Genomic DNA, 18,134 nt, shown 5'->3' on the forward strand with positions numbered 1-18,134 from the left:
TTTTATTTTTTGTGGGGCTTTTTTCATTTGTTTTTGTTTTTAAGAAAGAGAGAAAGAATATAAAGTTGGATGGGTAAGGTAAAACTGGGAGGAGTTTGAGGAGAATCAAGATACATTGCTTAAAATTTTTTAATTAAAAATAAAATAAACAATGAAATGCCCAAATCTGTAATCCATAAAAATACAAAATTATTTCATTTGAACCTTTTATTAAAGGTTCAGTTACAAACACGTTTGTACTTTCTACTTCTGCCTTTTTATCTGTTCCCCTCCTCACCTTCCTCCTTTTTTTTCTTTTGGTATTAGAGAATCACAGGGCCTTGGGTTTGCCAAACAAGCCCCTTTCCACTGACTCACAAGATATACCCAATAAGAACTCTTTACTTCTATATAGTAAATGAGAAAATGAAATTTAAGTTTCTATGTTACTTTTTAAGTTTTTAAGTTACTTTAAAATGTACATCTTCCATTGAATCCTTTTAATTTACCTTTTGCTAATAATTATGTACCTGTGATGGATACACATCCAATTAACAAAATCACAATGAAGGTGTTTTTCTAAAATGAATTACCTATTACCAAAGAATCATATGAAAAGATGGGTTTGTATATATCAAAATCCTCTGGAAAATGACTACTCACAATACCCCCAGACGTGGGGCAATCAGAAAGCTCTGCTGACTTTATCACCATCATCATTTATACATAAAGGACCTAACCCAAAACCCAGCACAGGCCCTGTGCCACTCAGCTGCGTGCGGCCGCGACCCTCGCGGTTGTTAGGACTCCTGTGATCTCTACAACCACCTCCAAAGTAACTTCCTTCTCAAGAGAAGGATCTGGCATGCTTGGTGCTCGATACATCAGAGTTCTTACGCGTGTGTTCTCAGGAAAGCTTGCCGTGCTTCTTGAAGCTGCATCTCAACAGGGAAAACTTAGAAACCCATCACATTCGCAGGCTCTTCAAACATAGCATTAGAATTTTCTTCTAATGTTAATTTGGTTTTCACGCAAGGTGTCACCGTTATGGAAGCAAACAATCTTAGTTTACCTACTATTCAATTACTCATTCTCAGAGACTAAATGTCAGTAAGCATCAGTATTTAAAGGATGGTGAAATAAATGTTCTTGTAGTATTGAAAATTACCCAGCACATATCAGTGAGGATCAGTCTAGGAACAGTGATAGTGTTAAGTCTTCTGGGTCCTAGATTCTTCTGGAAGGACTGAAGTAAATGAGGGATTTTTTTTTTTTACATTTATTTATTGTCCGTGTGGGAGCATGTCCATGTCTCAGCATCCCATGAAGATAATAAGATCAGAGACCAACTTGGAGGAGTTGTCTGTCTCTTTCCACCATGTGGATTCTGGGGGTTGTACCCAGGCTTTGGTGGAAGCCCTTTTACTTACTGAGAGGCATCTCACCAGCCCTAAACTAGTTTTACTTGTTAATTTTGCTTGTATGGTTCTTGTGTATCTAAACGCATACTATGAAAAGCCAAATGGTTCGCATTAAGTCTTTTTGTTTGTTTGTTCCTGCCCTATGACTTCTAAGGACGAGGATAGGTTAGAGAGGCATCCTCTGGCACCCAGAGCGTCCCAGCATCAAGCCAAGCAGACGAGCCCTCCACCTGTACAACTTCAAGAAAGATCTCAGGGGCCAGAGATGGACACGGCTTCTGATGAGGACGATACATCTGGACTTTCAAAATCCGCTAAGGGCCAAATGCTTGGGGGAAAGTTGACATTAGGAGAAAACCCGGAGGGTAAAGAAACTGTACAATGTGTCATTAACAAGCCAACGCAGAAGGGTGATGAGTTCTATGAAGATGTCAACGCTAATGTTTACCTCAAGGAAGAGCGACCACCTGATGTCTCAGGAAAAACTCACCTGACGTCGGACCCCACGACCCTGGCCTACAATATGTTTGATTGTGGCGACAGAGATGTGAGCGCTGCGCTGGTCTCTGTAGCACTACAGACCTCTCCCAGACAGGAGGAAGGTGGCCTTGGAAATGCCTTTCCATCTCCCTCGTCCTCTCAGGACGTGGACTACAGTGGCCAGTCACTTACTAAGTTTCCCTTAATGAGAAATAAATTAGACTGTGAAAATAACGCATCTGAATTGGAAGAATCTTTTCACAAAAGAAAAGAGAAATCTTCTAAAAACATTGAAAGCAGAAAGGTAAAAGGTAAGTGCCCAGAAGTACGTATGGGTGAAAAGCAAGAAGGCCATGAGTTCAAGAGCCAGTCGCAAAAAACTATGAAACCAAAACGCACCGACTGGCAGTTAGATATCAAACACATGCTGAAGTCCAGTGATGCCAACAGGCTTTCAAACGCCAAAGAAAGGAGTCACGTGAGCGAAGTAAAAAGTTGGGGTGATTCTGCCCTTGTAAGCGACATGTACAGGAAAAGTAAAGGCACACAGGACCTGTTCCTGAAGCCACTGTCCTGCAAGGGCAATTTTGAAGCCCCAGCGCGCACCTTGGGAACCGCCAGTGACGCGCCCCCTGGTGGCCCAACAACTAGAGCTTTCGCGGATGAAGAACTGCGAGACAGGCTGTCCGACAGTGAGTTCCGGATATTGGAGGAAGAGATCCTGGCCTGGGAGAAAGTCCACCTTGAAAACGAGGTAGTTGTTCTTTTGCTGTCATGAGTTGCATGCCTGTTGTCTGTTGTCTTTTCCCCTAAGCAAATCGAGGTGTGTATGCATGAGATTGTGTAGCCTTGTAGACTACCCTATTTCCTAAGGAAATAGAACATAACACCGTGGCATCCGCTTCTTAAACCACCCTAAGTATGTCATTTGAGATACTAGGAAGGAAGTGTGTGAATTCAGGACCTGACATTTTGTAGACATTTAGTAAGTAACTGCTTTAACATTCTTTCTTCTCCAAACTTGAAATACTGTGTGATTTTATGAAATGAAGAGATAATCCCATGGCAGATCTAATATTTGCATGGTGGTCTTTTTTGCTTTTTTAGATTTACTTTTATTCTAAGTATGTGTTTTGCCTGCATGCATGTCTGTAACTGGACTTGGAGAAGATTGTGAGCCAGCACACGGGTGCTGGGAATCGAACCTGGGTCCTCTGGAAGAACAGCCATCCCTCCAACCCCTCTCAGTACTTACTACTTTCACAGTTTAGTCAACCACCTCCCATCAGTGATTTCCCACTTTATATCTAGATTGTCGAAACTCTTGTTTACCAAAATGAGGGTCCTCCCATCCCGTGCCCATGTTCACCAAGATGTGGTCATGGCAAATATGGAGCTTTGCAACAAAAGTAGGGCCATGGGAAGCATTTTGGGCATTTTCTGGGCATAGCTGCACATATTAGTAACCTCAGCATTGGCAGGGATGAGGCAGGTGTGCACGCGATGACAACGCCAACCCTGTAAGTTGTGTTGGAAGTCAGTCTGAGTGACACAGGCAATATACATATACACTTATATTTAAAGTGTTTTATATAGACATTTAATTTTAGTGCAAAATACAAAATCAAAGGCAGACATCCTGAAGTGTAGTTCCTTGTTGAGATAGGTGTGCCATCCAGTTTTGGTTAATATATTTGATGGCCAGAGACCCTACAATCTCTATACAAAGTTTGGTCACCATATGAAGAAAAGATATTGGCTTGATCCAGAAATTACACGAAAGATCCTTATAGACATGTTCAGAAACTTAACATTTACTTAATTTCAAAACAATGACTTTCCAAATAGGAATTTCATTAAGTTACTAACTTTTAAGTCTTTAGGTCTGGTTAATTTTAGTGTGTGACATTTTTGTTTCTAGGATTTTTTTAATGGCAGAGTAAAAAATAAGAAATGATGAGTAGGAAAACTTCAGATATCATATTATGAAATACTTGGGAAATGTTTACAGACTAGTTATGGGTATTGATTTTTTCAGAGTGTCTCTGAGAATCTGCTAAACAAGTGTGAGGGGATTATATCTGATGCCACAGATCAACAAGGGCGATCTCTAGATATGGAACAGGCAACAGGTAAGGGCGAGCCATCCTGAAAGTCTCTGGGACTAGCAGGCACTGACTGAATGGTAAACATGTGCCCTATAGCCAAAGAAATGAACTAACTAAATGCAAGGGGAAAAGGAATGGACAAGAAAAGTGGGATCCAGGTGTCTGCCCTTCCAGGACAAGAGGAGAATGCCTCTGAATGCTCCTTAGGACTTCCATGGCCTTTAATCTCAGCACTTGGGAGGCAGAGGCAGGCAGATCTCTGAGTTCAGGCCAGCCTGGTCTACAGAGTGAGTTCCAGGACAGCCAGGGCCAGGGCTATACAGAGAAACCCTGTCTCGAGATCACTTGACAGGAAATGCCTTGACCACTGAGCCATCTTTCTGCTCTCACCTCACCCCCCATCCTCACCCCCACCCCCGCACTTGATCTATTGAGACCTCATCCCCTCACCCTACCCCTAAGCCTGGAGTTTATCAGTTACCTTCCCTGGCTGGCCAGCAGGCTCCTCCAGGGACCTGTGCCTTCCTCTACCCACTGTGCTACGATTGCAGATTTGTGCGGACATACTCAGCTTTTAAGTGGGTGCAAGAATTTGAACTCAGGTCCTTTATGCTTGCTTGTCAGGAATTTTACTGAGCTATCATCTCCAGACTCAAATGTTAGTAAATAACTTGACTTCTCTTGTTGGAGATAGAGTATACTTGCTGATAAAATATGAGGGGGCACATAGGAAGGACATGAGTTTATCTGTGTAGTCATCGCCACTGAGGACCTGGCTGCAGCAAAGAAGGGAATTTGTCACAAAATGAACACAAATGCTTCTGATAAGAGCAAGAGGGTATTACACATAAATGCGCAAACAAATCCTATTAATTTGGGGCTCAGTGATTAATAACAAGTGGTGTGGTTGTGTGTGCCTCCTTCTTTCCCGTCTTAACGTTTTGCTTCTGGGGATCTTGTCGACAGAGACAAGTCTGAGATTGTAGAATCTTCCCAACATCAGGGTGTCTAGAGGCCGCTTTTACCCACTGTCCAAATGACTGTCCTCAGGTTTGGACTAGTCAGGCTTCCTCATTTAGGGGAAGGATTTATCAAGCCAAATAATGTAGATAGAAGTGTGTGTGTGTGTGTGTGTGTGTGTGTGTGTGTGTGTGTGTATGTCTCTCTCCCTTTGTGTGTGTAGAGCAGTGAGCTTATAATATTTTTTAAATAAAGGAGCCACCTGCATTTAAATTTTTAATTTGAAAATTGAAAATAACCATTATCCCCTTAGAGTTTTATTCTTTTTATCCTTTTCATCTACTTTTAAGTGCTGTTCTTTATAACCTCATGAGTAGCTTTTTAAGAGAACTGTATGTGTGTTTCAGCAGAAGTGGACTCGGAGGGGACATCACAGCTGGAACAAAAGAATCTTGACAGCAGTGGGAATACTCAGCCGTCGGTATGCACAGTTTTAATACACAAATCTCTGTCATGTTTTCTTTGTGTTAATAAGTGCCATACTCCAAATAGTGCTTACATAATCAGCTTTTCAGCAGCAATTCCATATCACATTTGACGTGTAATGTTTTAAACATCTTAAACTAGTAATAAAACTGTGTGTTCTTAGAAGCTATAGTCAGCTTGCTGCTTCAGAGGAGACATTTTTCTGAGTATTTTTCCTGCTTCTGTGAATCTGACTTCCTCACAGGATGAGGGAAGGTCTGAGCCATAGACCCGTGTACCTGAACTTGTGTGTGCCTAACAGTGATGGCCACTGTTGGAGACTCATTTCTTGTAGCTTAGCATTGTTGTGTCACACCTGCAATGGCTTGTGGGAAATTCGAAGAAGCAATGCTGTCTCTTGGTGTCGAACTGTCTTCAGCTTCTGTGCTGAAAGAGATGGTGGGCTCAAGGATACAATACGCTCAGACCTCCAGAGGCCATCTTAGCTATAGACCAGGCTAAAGGAGCGCACAGAGATCTACCCACCTAGAGTGCTGGGATTAAAGGCATGTGCCACCCTGACTTCTGATATATTTTTAACTAAACCTGTTCTTAAACAGTTTAACACGTGGTCACTGTTGGGGTCTGGGAGTTACCACACAAACCACTCAGACACCAATCTCAGTCAGATAGGGATGGTTTATTGAATGCCACATCCCAAGATTGATCTATCAGAACCACAAACCAGACTCAGGAGCTGGCTACAACATTGAGTTAAGATCCTATAGGGATTTTAAGCTTAAAATTCAAAAAACATCTAAGTTATTCCACCAATCAGGACTTAGGGGTAGGGGATTTCCTTAGGAACTTGTCTTTGTTGTACACTTCTCCTGCTCCCATTGCTGGGGTATTCAGCTGGGGCAGGGGGGCTTGCCTTCTCTAACATTCTTGGTTAACTTGCCAACCAGGGTGTCAGTTACCTACATACATGTCTCTTTTTGAAAAGCATATTTCCAGGGAGGTCTTGGGAACTTAAACATTACTCCAACACTACTCAAAATGGAAGTCTTATTCTAAAGTTTCTTGTATTGATGCAGATGTCCTTCTTGTGTTGGGGTCCATCCCAGGGGCAGGTTATAAAAGCAAAAACCACAAAAGCTCTTACACGGGTGTAGGAAGTACTGCCTGGTGGTTGATTGGATCCAAGCATATTGTGGCTAACTATACAAAGCAGTTCTAACTGACTTCTATTGTGATTGGTTTCCAAGAACACCGAAGCATAGAGCATGCTAGTAACAGCATATGAGAAAGTTTCCTTAGTAGTGCACAAAGAGGCAGGCTAGACAGGTAACAGTGCCCCTTCCATCCCTCCGTTCTCAGTGCTCCCCGAGACTTAGTGGGGACGGGCAGGAGTCCTATGGATGCCTTGTTAAAGGCTGAGCATCTTGGGAAACCTTGAGTCTTTGCTTTTGCCACCATTTGTTGTGAGGGGAGGTTCTTCCGGCTAAGGTTGAGAGTGGCTTCTGTCTATGGCTATAAGCTTAGGTATTTAGAAAGTGGCTAATGCTGGTACCTATTGTCTTTTGTGAGTGCTAGAGTATATTCAGCCTTAACGCTCAAAGCCCATATAGATGTCACGGTATGTTGCTGTGTAATTTAAATCAAAACTTAGCAGTTAGTTTTTGTGCGATTGCTGTCAGTGCTTTGGCTCTTGGCAGTGTAAAGGCTTGAGTTTGGCTCTGATCCCTTCACCTGCTCAACTATTCACCAGATCACTAACGCACTGAAGCTCACTAGTGTGGCTGACTTTTTGAAGCCTAAGAGGTGAATATTTTTATATAAAGACAGATTTGTAATATTAAAAATAAACAATTCGGAAGGGATGTTGCGGCGCCGGGCCAGGTCTCGAGCAGCTGCCAGAGCCTCCGGACAGACCACTGCCCCCGCCACACCATAGCCAAGAGTGACTGGGACACCGTGACGGTGCTGCGCAAGAAGGGCCCCACGGCCGCACAGGCCAAATCTAAGCAGGCCATCTTAGCAGCTCAGCGACGAGGAGAAGATGTGGAGACATCCAAGAAATGGGCTGCTGACCAGAACAAGCAGCATCCATCACTAAAAACACAGCCAAGCTAGACCGGGAGACCGAGGAGCTGCATCTCGACAGGGTGACCCTGGAGGTGGGCAAAGTGATCCAGCGGGGCTGGCAGAGCAAAGGCCTGACCCAGAAGGACCTGGCCACGGAAATCAATGAGAAGCCGCAAGTCATCGCAGACTATGAAAGTGGACCGGCCATTCCGAATAACCAGGTTTTGGGCAAAATTGAGAGAGCCATCGGCCTCAAGCTCTGGGGGAAGGACATCGGGAAGCCTATCAAGAAGGGGCCGAAGGCGAAATGAACACAAAGCCTCGAAGCCAGTGGTTCCGGTTGAGCTCTCCTGGCTGGTCCCCCAGGACCACCATCACTACCGTGGGTCTCCTCACATGGTCAAACGGAAAACGGGAGGTCAGGCCTGTGTGCCCCCTAAACCCATAACTGCTGTCAAACAAAGCAAACCCTTGTAAAGAAAAAAAAAATAAACAATTCATTTTTGGTAAAATAACACACAGCAGATTGACTAATAATTTAATCCATAATTGTTTTGTCCAAACAACAGTGACTAACGTAACTTTTCCAGTTCATGTTGTTATCCTTGTATTGGTTAAGTACATTATTTTTCTTTTTAAAAAATTTACTGCCCAGTGATTTCTGACATCTAAACATATATTAAGAAATTTAAATGTAAAAACTATATTTATCTTTCACTGTTTTTCTCATCTCATCCTGTGTCCCCTGAAGAATCCAGACCCCTCAAAGATGTGCCCACAAGCACAGAGCACACCTGCAGAGCCAACCATGCTGATCCAGCCCCTGTCTGAGGAGGAGAGCAAGCAGGCTCACCCCCCATCTTTGCATCTCAAAAAAATGTCTGAAGATCTCGAAATAAACACGAAATCTGACAAAGAATGTGCGCCAGGACATCCAGAAGTTCCTTCAGTGAAAGCGCATGGGAGAGAGTCTCTCACTGGAGACACAACAGGGAAGAACAGAGAGCCAAAGCGCAGCAGCCCTGAGCTGCAGCACACAGCGGCGGGTGGGCTGGAAAGCATTTGTCCTGTGGAGGAACCACTTCCGGGGGACTGTAGAAGAAGTCACTTCAAGGTAATTACCTCTAACTTAAAAAAGACTCTGTCTGATGTGAGCTGATGGTCTGTCTGGTTTGCCTGTCTGAAGTGATGTGGACATTTCCCCAACTTGAAAAATGAGACAGGGAAAAATGTCTTCCCTCTACCTCTTGCTCTTGGTCTGAACATGAGCTTAGCAGCCATCCTGTGCATTTGCCGAGTAATGAAATCAAACCCTGAACACATATGGCACACAAATAAGGGGATTCTTGTGATTCAGAAGACAAGAGTAAAAGTCCCCGGGAGTGTCAGAACTGACGTGTAAGGAAGTAGCATGCTTGATATTGATGTGCTGAAAGTAGGAACGGGAAATTAGGAGGAATTGGACAGAGCCCAAGACTAGTATACCAAAAGGGCCATGACTTAGCTACTTCAAAGAAATGAATCATATGACTGAAATGACCCATAACACTGCACAGCGGCTGAAGAGATGGCTCAGCAGTTACAAGTGCTGGGTACTCTGTTAGAGGACACAGGTTTAATCCCCAGCTCCCACGTGACAGCTCCTAACCATCTGTAACTGCAGTTCCTGGGGGTCTGAGGCCTCCCTCTGGTCTGCTTAGGTGCCAGTTGTGTGGTGCACAGACACACATGCAACCAATTAATACACTTAAGAATTATTTTTAATCACAGTATTTCTGCAACTAAAGATGTAAATACAATATAATGTAAGTAATTCAGGGCTTTCCTGACTGCTGCAGTGGCCACAAGTATAAAATCTGGAGCCTGAATCCTGAAATGTCAGGAGTTCCCCACACCATGACACGATGTCAGTCTGTGTAAACAAAGAAAGACAAGCTGAAATTAGTAACAAAATAGGCGTTTTAAAAGTAGATTCCAGGCTGGGCTTGGTGATTGTACTGGCTAGTTTTGTGTCAACTTGACACAGCTGGAGTTATCACAGAGAAAGGAGCTTCAGTTGGGGAAGTGCCTCCATGAGATCCAACTGTGGGGCATTTTGTCAAATAGTGATCAAGGGTGAAAGGCCCCTTGTGGGTGGGACCATCTCTGGGCTGGCTGTCTTGGGTTCTATAAGAGAGCAGGCTGAGCAAGCCAGGGGAGGCAAACCAGTAAAGAACATTCCTCCATGGCCTCTGCATCAGCTCCTGCTTTCTGACCTGCTTGAGTTCCAGTTCTGACTTCCTTGGTGATGAACAGCAGTGTGGAAGTGTAAGTTGAATAAACCCTTTCCTCCCCAGCTTGCTTCTTGGTCATGATGTTTGTGCAGGAATAGAAACCCTGACTAAGACAGTGATGCATGCTTTTAACCCTAGTACTGTAGAGCTGTGTGTATCTCTGTGAGTTCAAGACCAGCCAGGGCTGCACAATGAGCCCCTGTCTCAACGAAACAGAAAGAAAATAGAAAGAAAGAAAAGTTTCACATTCAAAAAGAGGTCCTGCTATTCTTGCTTTCAAAAATCAATTTTATTCTTATTTTTGCTGACTAAAAGCTTTCATATAGTGGTACATGCCTCTAATTCCAGCTCATGGGAGGCAGAGGTGGCCAGATCTCATCAATTTCAAGGCTAGCCTGATTTATATTTCAACTTCCAGGACAGCCAAGACTTCATAGAGAGACCCTGTCTCAAACAAAACAAAGCTTCCCAATATGATGGGACTATCCACAGATAAAGCTGTGTCTAGATAGAGGTGGTTTCTACTGTCTAAATAATAAAAATTCAGAAAAATATTTTCAGAATGAGTTTTCACTAATTGATATGGCCTAGAAAATCAATTTATCCCGCATCATGTGATCTTTTGAGTTAAGATAAACACAGGAGTATGGTATTGGTTGTCAACTTTTGATAAATGTGCTTTCATTGACTTAAGGTAAAATTACTCAATGGGAACAAAGCAATAAATGAGAAGAAATGAAAATGTCTGTAAGTTTGACAAAAAAAAAAAAACAACCTTCCATTCAAATCAGCATGGTCACTGTGTGCTTTGGTCACTGTGTGCTTTGGCCACTGTGTGCTTTGGCCACTGTGTGCTTTGGCCACTGTGTGCTTTGGCCACTTTTTGCTTTGGCCACTTTTTGCTTTGGCCACTTTTTGCTTTGGCCACTGTGTGCTTTGGCCACTGTGTGCTTTGGCCACTGTGTGCTTTGGTCACTGTGTGCTTTGGCCACTGTGTGCTTTGGCCACTGTGTGCTTTGGCCACTGTGTGCTTTGGNCACTGTGTGCTTTGGCCACTGTGTGCTTTGGCCACTGTGTGCTTTGGCCACTGTGTGCTTTGGTCACTGTGTGCTTTGGTCACTGTGTGCTTTGGTGTGTGCAAACTTGGCATTTTCCTTTCCGACCTCTGGAAGATGTAATTCCTTCTTGGTAAGTTTTGACAGCGGGCATATGTACTTCCACAGAGTTTAACGTTGATCGACAAACCATCCTTTTTAAAGCATCCATACAGTATGTTCTTTGGTAAAACTGGTTTCAGAGCATATGACTTTATATCACACAAGAACATTCATCATCTGCCAAAAAATATATTTGATCCAGATTCACAAAAATCTAGAGAAATATTAAAAACATACGTGTAGATGAAGCTTTCCATCTCCTAAGAAAACATGACTTATTTTGCAAATTTGCTGCATCCTTATGGCTCCAGGGATTGTCCAGACTGCTCCAGCGAGGGAGGAAGGGAAAACAAGTTGAACAAGTAAGCAGGGTTCTCGCATACAGCCGAGACAGGGCTATTGCACCCAATTAAACAGGAAGACATGGTGATGGAGTACAGCTGAATAAAGAGCAGGTTAGCTAGTCTCAGTGGGAACAGTCGGCAGGGGAGCAGTCCCCAGGCCATCAGATGGGGAGACAGCTGTGGTGACATTATGCACACTGTCAGCATTCCCACTCAGATTCCTTCTGAGCCTATCCCAGGAAGCATTGCCGCTCCCACGGGGCAGAGGCCTTGGAGTCCTAACTATGGCTGAGCCAGTATCTACAAGACACAGTATCAACAACATGCATCCTTGGAGATCTCATTAGCTCAGGACTTCCTCCACTCACACAAATTCACAAGTCTAATCCCACTGACTAACTGCATGGAGTTGTTGGGTTATTTATCTGACAGAGCATTGTGGGATTGCATCCTGTCTTGTGGCAATGACCCCTAAGAGCTTTGAGTGAGTACTTGAAGCAGAAGTAGGAGTAATTTAGGTACCAGCCATCTGTGGAATATCATAGGTACTGCCTGTCCTGTTTGGGAGGCATCTCGCTCCCAGAGTTTGAAACCAGTGCAGCAGCTTCACCTACCACTCAGCAGCTGGATTGGGCACATCTGTTTCAGTGAGCTCCTTCATAGTTTTTGATACCTCAGTATCAAAGTGATTTTAAAAGTTGCTGAAATCAAAGGGAAAGAGTTCCGCTCTGCAGTGAGGAACCGTTTCATATTTCCTCCTAACACCCATGATGGCGCGTGCTGGCCTGAACTGTTGCATGTGTGATCCTGGCAGGAAATCCTGAAGGTGGTGACTTTTCTCCTGTTCTTCAGAGTGCTTCCATCGAGTAGACAGTGGAAATGCCAGACGGCAAAGACAGAATCCAGAAAGGCACAGATCTAAGAATGCTCATCTTTGAAGTTGTATAAAACTCTGGGATTTTTCTTCTTAGATCAAACAGAAATAAAACAAAGCAGACTTTACAAAAAAATAGTCTCTAATGCTAAAATTAAACAAAGCAAAAACTTTTTAAAATGTATCTATTTTTTACTTTATGAATATTTTACCTGCATGTGTGTATGTATGTGTATGACATGTGTGTGAGGTACCCTCTAGGACAGAAGACAGTGTTATCTGGGACTAGAGTTGTTGTGAGTGGCCTTGTGGGTGGGTTCTGAGAACTGAACCCAGGACCTCTACAAGAGCAGCAACTGTGCTTCACCCCTGTGTTACCTTTCCAGCCCTGCACAAATCACGCTAAAGCAGGTAGTGGAAATAAGCCTCAAGCGATGAAAATGGTAACGGTTTTCCTGAACAGTAACATTCATGCTTGCCTCAAACTTTCACCAAAGGTTGAAGAAGGAAGCAGGAAGCAGCAGTGGATGGAACTGGAAGTCTCAGAGCTGTCACCTGCTGACAAGAAAGAAGAACCTGCTAGGTAAAGCCGCTTTGCTGTGCTTTGTTTTGTTTTGTTTTGTTTGTTTGTTTGTTTGTTTGTTTGTTTGTTTTGGGGGAGTAGTCTTTTTGGTTGTTTTGTTTTGTTTTTTGAGGCAGTGTTTCTCTGTGTAGCCCTGGCTGTCCTGGAACTCACTTTGTAGACCAGGCTGGCCTTGAACTCAGAAATCTGCCAGCCTCTGCCTCCTGAGTGCTGGAATTAAAGGCGTGTGCCACCACTGCCTGTCTAAGTAAGGCTGTAAAAATAGTTTAAAGTCAATCATCCTGTTCCAAACACTAACAATATTTTGGGTAATAAACTGTAGAGTTCTGCTAGGACTATTCAGGTGTCTGCAAGGGTCTCAGAAGGATATAAATAATTTGATATCTATTAATCCAATTAAATTGATGAATATTTTCTTTTAAAAGAATAAGAGTTGATTAGTGTAAAGTGGTGGTCCCTCTGGTGCACTCTTGCTCACACAGCTAAGCAAGGTAATCGCGGGTAACTGAGTAGCGTGCATCGGTATTTGCTTTGGTGTCATTCTTTGTCTTCATTTTTAGAGCTGGATTCCTCTGGGACAGGAAAATATGAAAACACCAAGAAGAGATTAGGGACATTTATTACATATTATATACAATCAGTGACTAAATAGTCAATATGTAATATGAACATAAAACATGTGTAAACATTTTATATTCTTATAGCATGTATGGGTACTAGAATCATTATAAGTTCAGAGATAGTGTACTTATCAATAAGAATTTATTTATAGTGTTATGTCCACTAAATATCATATTGTGTAACCACTTAATAAATGGGCTCTGGGCTGGAGAAACAGATCAGCTAAGGGCACTAGCTACTCTTGCAGTGGACCCAGGTTCAATTCCCAGCACCTACACAGTGCTTCACAACCGTCTGTAACTTCAGCCCAACATGCTGGCATATGCAGTCACCAGGCATGCAAGTGGTGCACAGACAAACATGCAGGCAAAACACTTAGACACATAAAAAGAGACACACATAAAATACACACTGACGGAGAGAGATGAAGTTGAGAATGGGGCTATTTTCCTGATTTCTTTATTAACATATTCAGTTATTGGTATATTGGAAAGCTACTGATCTTTATATGTTGATTTTGTATCCTGACAAAGCGTTCTCATATCAGAAAGGTTTCTGGGTGAGTAAGAAGAATCAGTTTAGTGGGCAGCCACTTAGTCTACAAATTGAAATGATTTGACCTCTTCCTCTCCTCTCAGTAGCCCTGTATGTCTTTGGCTTGCTACAGTATTTTGTCTAAAATTCAAGCATTATGTTAAATAAAATGATTGCTAATTAGGGGGAACTGCACTCAAATTTTCCCCATTTTGTATAACATTGGCTATAGGTTGTTCAAATGCAGTCTTATTATATTGGAGTATGCTCCTTCAAGGCTTTATCATGAGGGATGCTGAACTTTGACAAATGGCTGCAAATATGGAGATGGTCAGATGATTTCTGTGTCTGGTATCTTGATATGTATGCCAAGATACATAATTTTTTATTTTTTATATGTTATTTGAATAGGAATGCCTCCCCCAAGAGACTCATGTGTTTGAATGCTTGGCCCATAGGGAGAGGCACTATTAGGAGGTATGGCCTTGCTACAGTAGGTGTGGCCTTATTGAAGGAAGTGTGTCACTGTTGGGCAGAGCTTTGAGGTCTCCTATGCTCAAGCTATACCCAGTGTGTCACATAATCTCCTGCTGCCTGCGGATCAAGATGTAGAACTCTCAACTCCTCCACTAGTGCCATGTCTGTCTGGATGCTGCCATGCCCCTGACCATGATGATAATGGACTAAACCTCTGAACCTGTAAGCCAGCTCCAATGAAATGTCTCCCTTTATAAGAGTTGCCTTGGTCACGGTGTCTCTTCACAGTGATAAAATTCAAACTAAGACATGTATGTTGAACCATCTTTGCATAGCTGAAATTAAACTAACTTGGTAGCTGTGTATGATATTTCAATATGCTATTGATTTTGTTTTTCAAGGATTTTATTGAGAATTTTTTATCTATGTTCAGCAGCAAAATTGACAATTTTGATTGTTTATTCATTTGCATATTTTAATATTTTTTTCTCTGATTTTGATGTCAGGATAATAAGATCAAACGCACTCTATGTCACCAGTAGCTTTCTCACCACTTTATCTTTAAGGGACAGTATGAAGCCACTGAGCTGGGCCTTACTTGAATTTGGTAGATTATGCAGAGATTCAGCCCAGCCCTGGCCTTCCCCAGGCTGAGAGATTGTTTTCTTTCTGAGTATTTTGCTCAGTAGTTAATTTAAATTAATGCAATTTTTACAGTGTACTTGTTAATAAAATTCACACCCCTGTCCATTCACTGAATCACTGTTGCAGACATCGTTCAGCCTGTGTTCCACCTTGTTTATTTCATAGCTTTAACCTGAGGCCCAACATCTGAACATGGAGCCCACCCTCAGACTCCTGGGGTCAGCCTGGACTCCACTACTTCCCCTCTGGACACACCCCCACGTACCCCCAGACCTCCAGAAAGTACAGGCTTTCTGGAGTCTACACTGGTCTGGCCCCTGAGTGACCACCTGCAGAGAGACTCCTCATGAGCCCGATCAGCCTTTTTACTCACATCAGTCTGTCTTGGTCTTGACTTAATGTCGGTAGGTCACGGGGGCCCAGGGGTTTGCATCTCTTCTCAATTTCCAGCAATATAGATTTCCAGAGCACTTGCTGATCAACCTGTATTTTATTTGTATCTATTGCAGTGTTACTTTTTATCATCTCTTCTTTTAAGAATTTGGAGTTTATACAATGTTTGTCAGCATTGTTCATCATTTCAAAGAAATACTTCTGCCTCGTGGGTTCTATGTCTTTTCATCTCCATGACTTTATGTCCTCGACTTCATCACTCCCTTTCAGCTGCTGGGTCTGGGTGTTTTGTTACTGTTCTAAACTGTGGAGGCGCTCTCTCTCTCTCTCTCTCTCTCTCTCTCTCTCTGCCTTTCTGCCTCTCTGAAACTAGTCACATGTATCCAAAGCTGGAATTACATAGGCCGTGTTGAAATTTTAAGGACTGAATTGGTTTTGAGCATGCTACCCTCTGGCCATACTGAGGCTGCTGCCAGCGCACCTCCACCCCGTGCATAACATTCATCTTCCTGTTTGAGTTTTGCTTCTTTGACATCTTTGTATTTGGCTGCTGGCTTTTGGTTGCCATACAGAGTTTTACCGTCTTTCGTACCATTTTGTGCAGCTACTGACACAGTAGGTGGAGATGGGCAGCACTCAGTAACTGACTTCTCAGTAGCACTTACTACATCAGTAAACAGCAAGCTCTATATGACATGTTACTGCTGTTGTTTTAAACATTTGACTAGTAACGCTTTTAAAAATGCTTCATTTTGGTCAGTTCTTATTATCTAAACTTGCAGATATATGAGTTTTGAATTAATTGTTCTGGCACTTATTAGTCCACATCCTCTATATTAACCATTTTTCTCATAGAAAACTCCAACATTGTAGCTATGATTCATTATTCTTTGGCTGGTACTTATGATATTTTCAATTATGGCAAACTGTGTTGAATAAAAACCAAAGTTTTTTGCATTTTATTGAAATCAAAGGCTAGTACGATGGCCCAGTGGATTCAGGTGTTTCCCAGGCAACCTGGTGACCAAGGTTCTATCCTGAAGCCCGCATAAAGATGGAAAGTGCAAACCAATGCCATGGATTTGCCCTCTGACCTGCACACACTCATAGTACATGCACATACATGCACATGCATGTCTCTCACACACACATGTAATAACGTTATAAATACTTGAAATTAGAATTTTTGTTTTTGTTTTGGTTTTTTGGTTGTTTTGTTTTGTTTTGTTTTGTTTTGTTTTGTTTTGTTTGAGACAGGGTTTCTCTGTGTAGCCCTGGCTGTCCTGGAACTCACTCTGTAGACCAGGCTGGCCTCAAACTCAGAGATCCGCCTGCCTCTGCCTCCAAATTGCTTAGAGTTTATTTTTTAAATTTGTTTATTTTATCTTATGTGTATGGGTGTTCTCCCTGCGTGTATATATGTGTGCCATGTGTGTGCAGTGACCATGGAAACCGGAAGAGGGAGCTGGAGTTACAGATGCTTGTGAGCCACCATGTGGGTGCTGGAAATTGAGCTTTGGTCCTATGCAAAAGCACCAAGTAGTCTCACCTGCTAAGCCACATCTCATAACTACTTCCCCCCGCTTTTGCCTGATGAGCTGTTTTGTTTTATGGAATCTTACCTGTAACACTTTGCCCATGCTTAGACTCAACTCTTGGTCCACAAACTCATGGTCTTATATTCGCCTAGTTGAAGAATGAATCTGGACTTCCCTTCCTTGCCTGCTGCTTTGTAATGTTTCATAACTAGTAAGCAGATGCAGACGGAGAAGAGGCAAAAGGTTACCAAACTGCTGTCTGACCTTTATCTGCCGATGTATGAGACAATGTTGGTATTTGTGAATTTTTCAAAGGAGTGTTCCTGACTCGTGTATAAAAGACGCACAGGACAGTGAGAAGGAAGCCTGGAGCCCCCAGGAGCCTGTGGTCACACCGGAATTTGAGAAGTCCCCTCCAGCAGGCGCTGATCTGCTACTGCTGAAGGATGGTCACCTTCTCACTAAAATGGATCGGGTTGAAGGAAGGTAAAAACTGTGAGTCTTCATTTCTTGTGAAGCAGTGCTAACAGGGACTGCTTTTTCTGAAACAAAGCAGAACAGAGTCATCTGTGTTCCAAATGAGGAGCGCCCTGACAGTGCTGCTGGCCGATGGAGTTGCAGGCACATGACCACAACAAGCAGAGTTTTCATCAGTGGCTATCAGGGAAGCAGACAGTGCTCAGGGGAGGCTAGTCTCAGAAAAGCAACATAAAAATGGGTGGCACCTAGTAAAGGATGTGAAATTTAAGAGTTAAAATGAAGCTTTTTAGAAGAAGATAAGGGTGAAAATAATCCAGTGTAGGAGACAGTGTGCACAATTGAAATGTTTGTATTATTTGAAATCTTGATACATTATATCAGGCTAGTAGTAAAATGTCACTTGAGCTTGTATACACACAGGGAGACAGGCATATATACAGATATACATGGGGGGGTGGAGAGAGAGGGGAGACAGGCATATACACAGATATACATGGGGTGGTGGAGAGAGAGGGGAGACATGCATATACACAGATATACATGGGGGGAGGGAGAGAGAGGGGAGACAGGCATATACACAGATATACATGGGGGGTGGAGAGAGAGGGGAGACATGCATATACACAGATATACATGGGGGAGGGAGAGAGAGGGGAGACAGGCATATACACAGATATACATGGGGGGTGGAGAGAGAGGGGAGACATGCATATA

At 42.9% G+C, this 18,134-nt stretch overlaps 1 protein-coding gene and 1 pseudogene across 2 annotated transcripts in view; both read left to right on the top strand.

The window, feature by feature from the left end:
- LOC110305029 (ankyrin repeat domain-containing protein 26-like) overlaps nucleotides 1-18,134 on the top strand; it is a 123,451-nt gene that overhangs the window by 58,256 nt on the left and 47,061 nt on the right. Inside the window, exons 18-23 of one of the 2 annotated variants that reach the window (XM_021176772.1) lie at nucleotides 1,555-2,634; nucleotides 3,919-4,012; nucleotides 5,359-5,429; nucleotides 8,253-8,615; nucleotides 12,647-12,732; nucleotides 17,256-17,426. In XM_021176772.1, coding sequence (XP_021032431.1) covers nucleotides 1,555-2,634; nucleotides 3,919-4,012; nucleotides 5,359-5,429; nucleotides 8,253-8,615; nucleotides 12,647-12,732; nucleotides 17,256-17,426 — 1,865 coding nt within the window. Of the gene's footprint in view, nucleotides 1-1,554; nucleotides 2,635-3,918; nucleotides 4,013-5,355; nucleotides 5,430-8,252; nucleotides 8,616-12,646; nucleotides 12,733-17,255; nucleotides 17,427-18,134 lie in introns of both variants that reach the window. The other variant, XM_021176771.1, reaches the window with a different exon arrangement.
- Nucleotides 5,795-7,840, top strand: LOC110306150 (annotated as a pseudogene).

The sequence above is a fragment of the Mus caroli genome, chromosome 11 (genome assembly GCF_900094665.2).
Source record: "Mus caroli chromosome 11, CAROLI_EIJ_v1.1, whole genome shotgun sequence".
Taxonomy (NCBI): domain Eukaryota; kingdom Metazoa; phylum Chordata; class Mammalia; order Rodentia; family Muridae; genus Mus; species Mus caroli.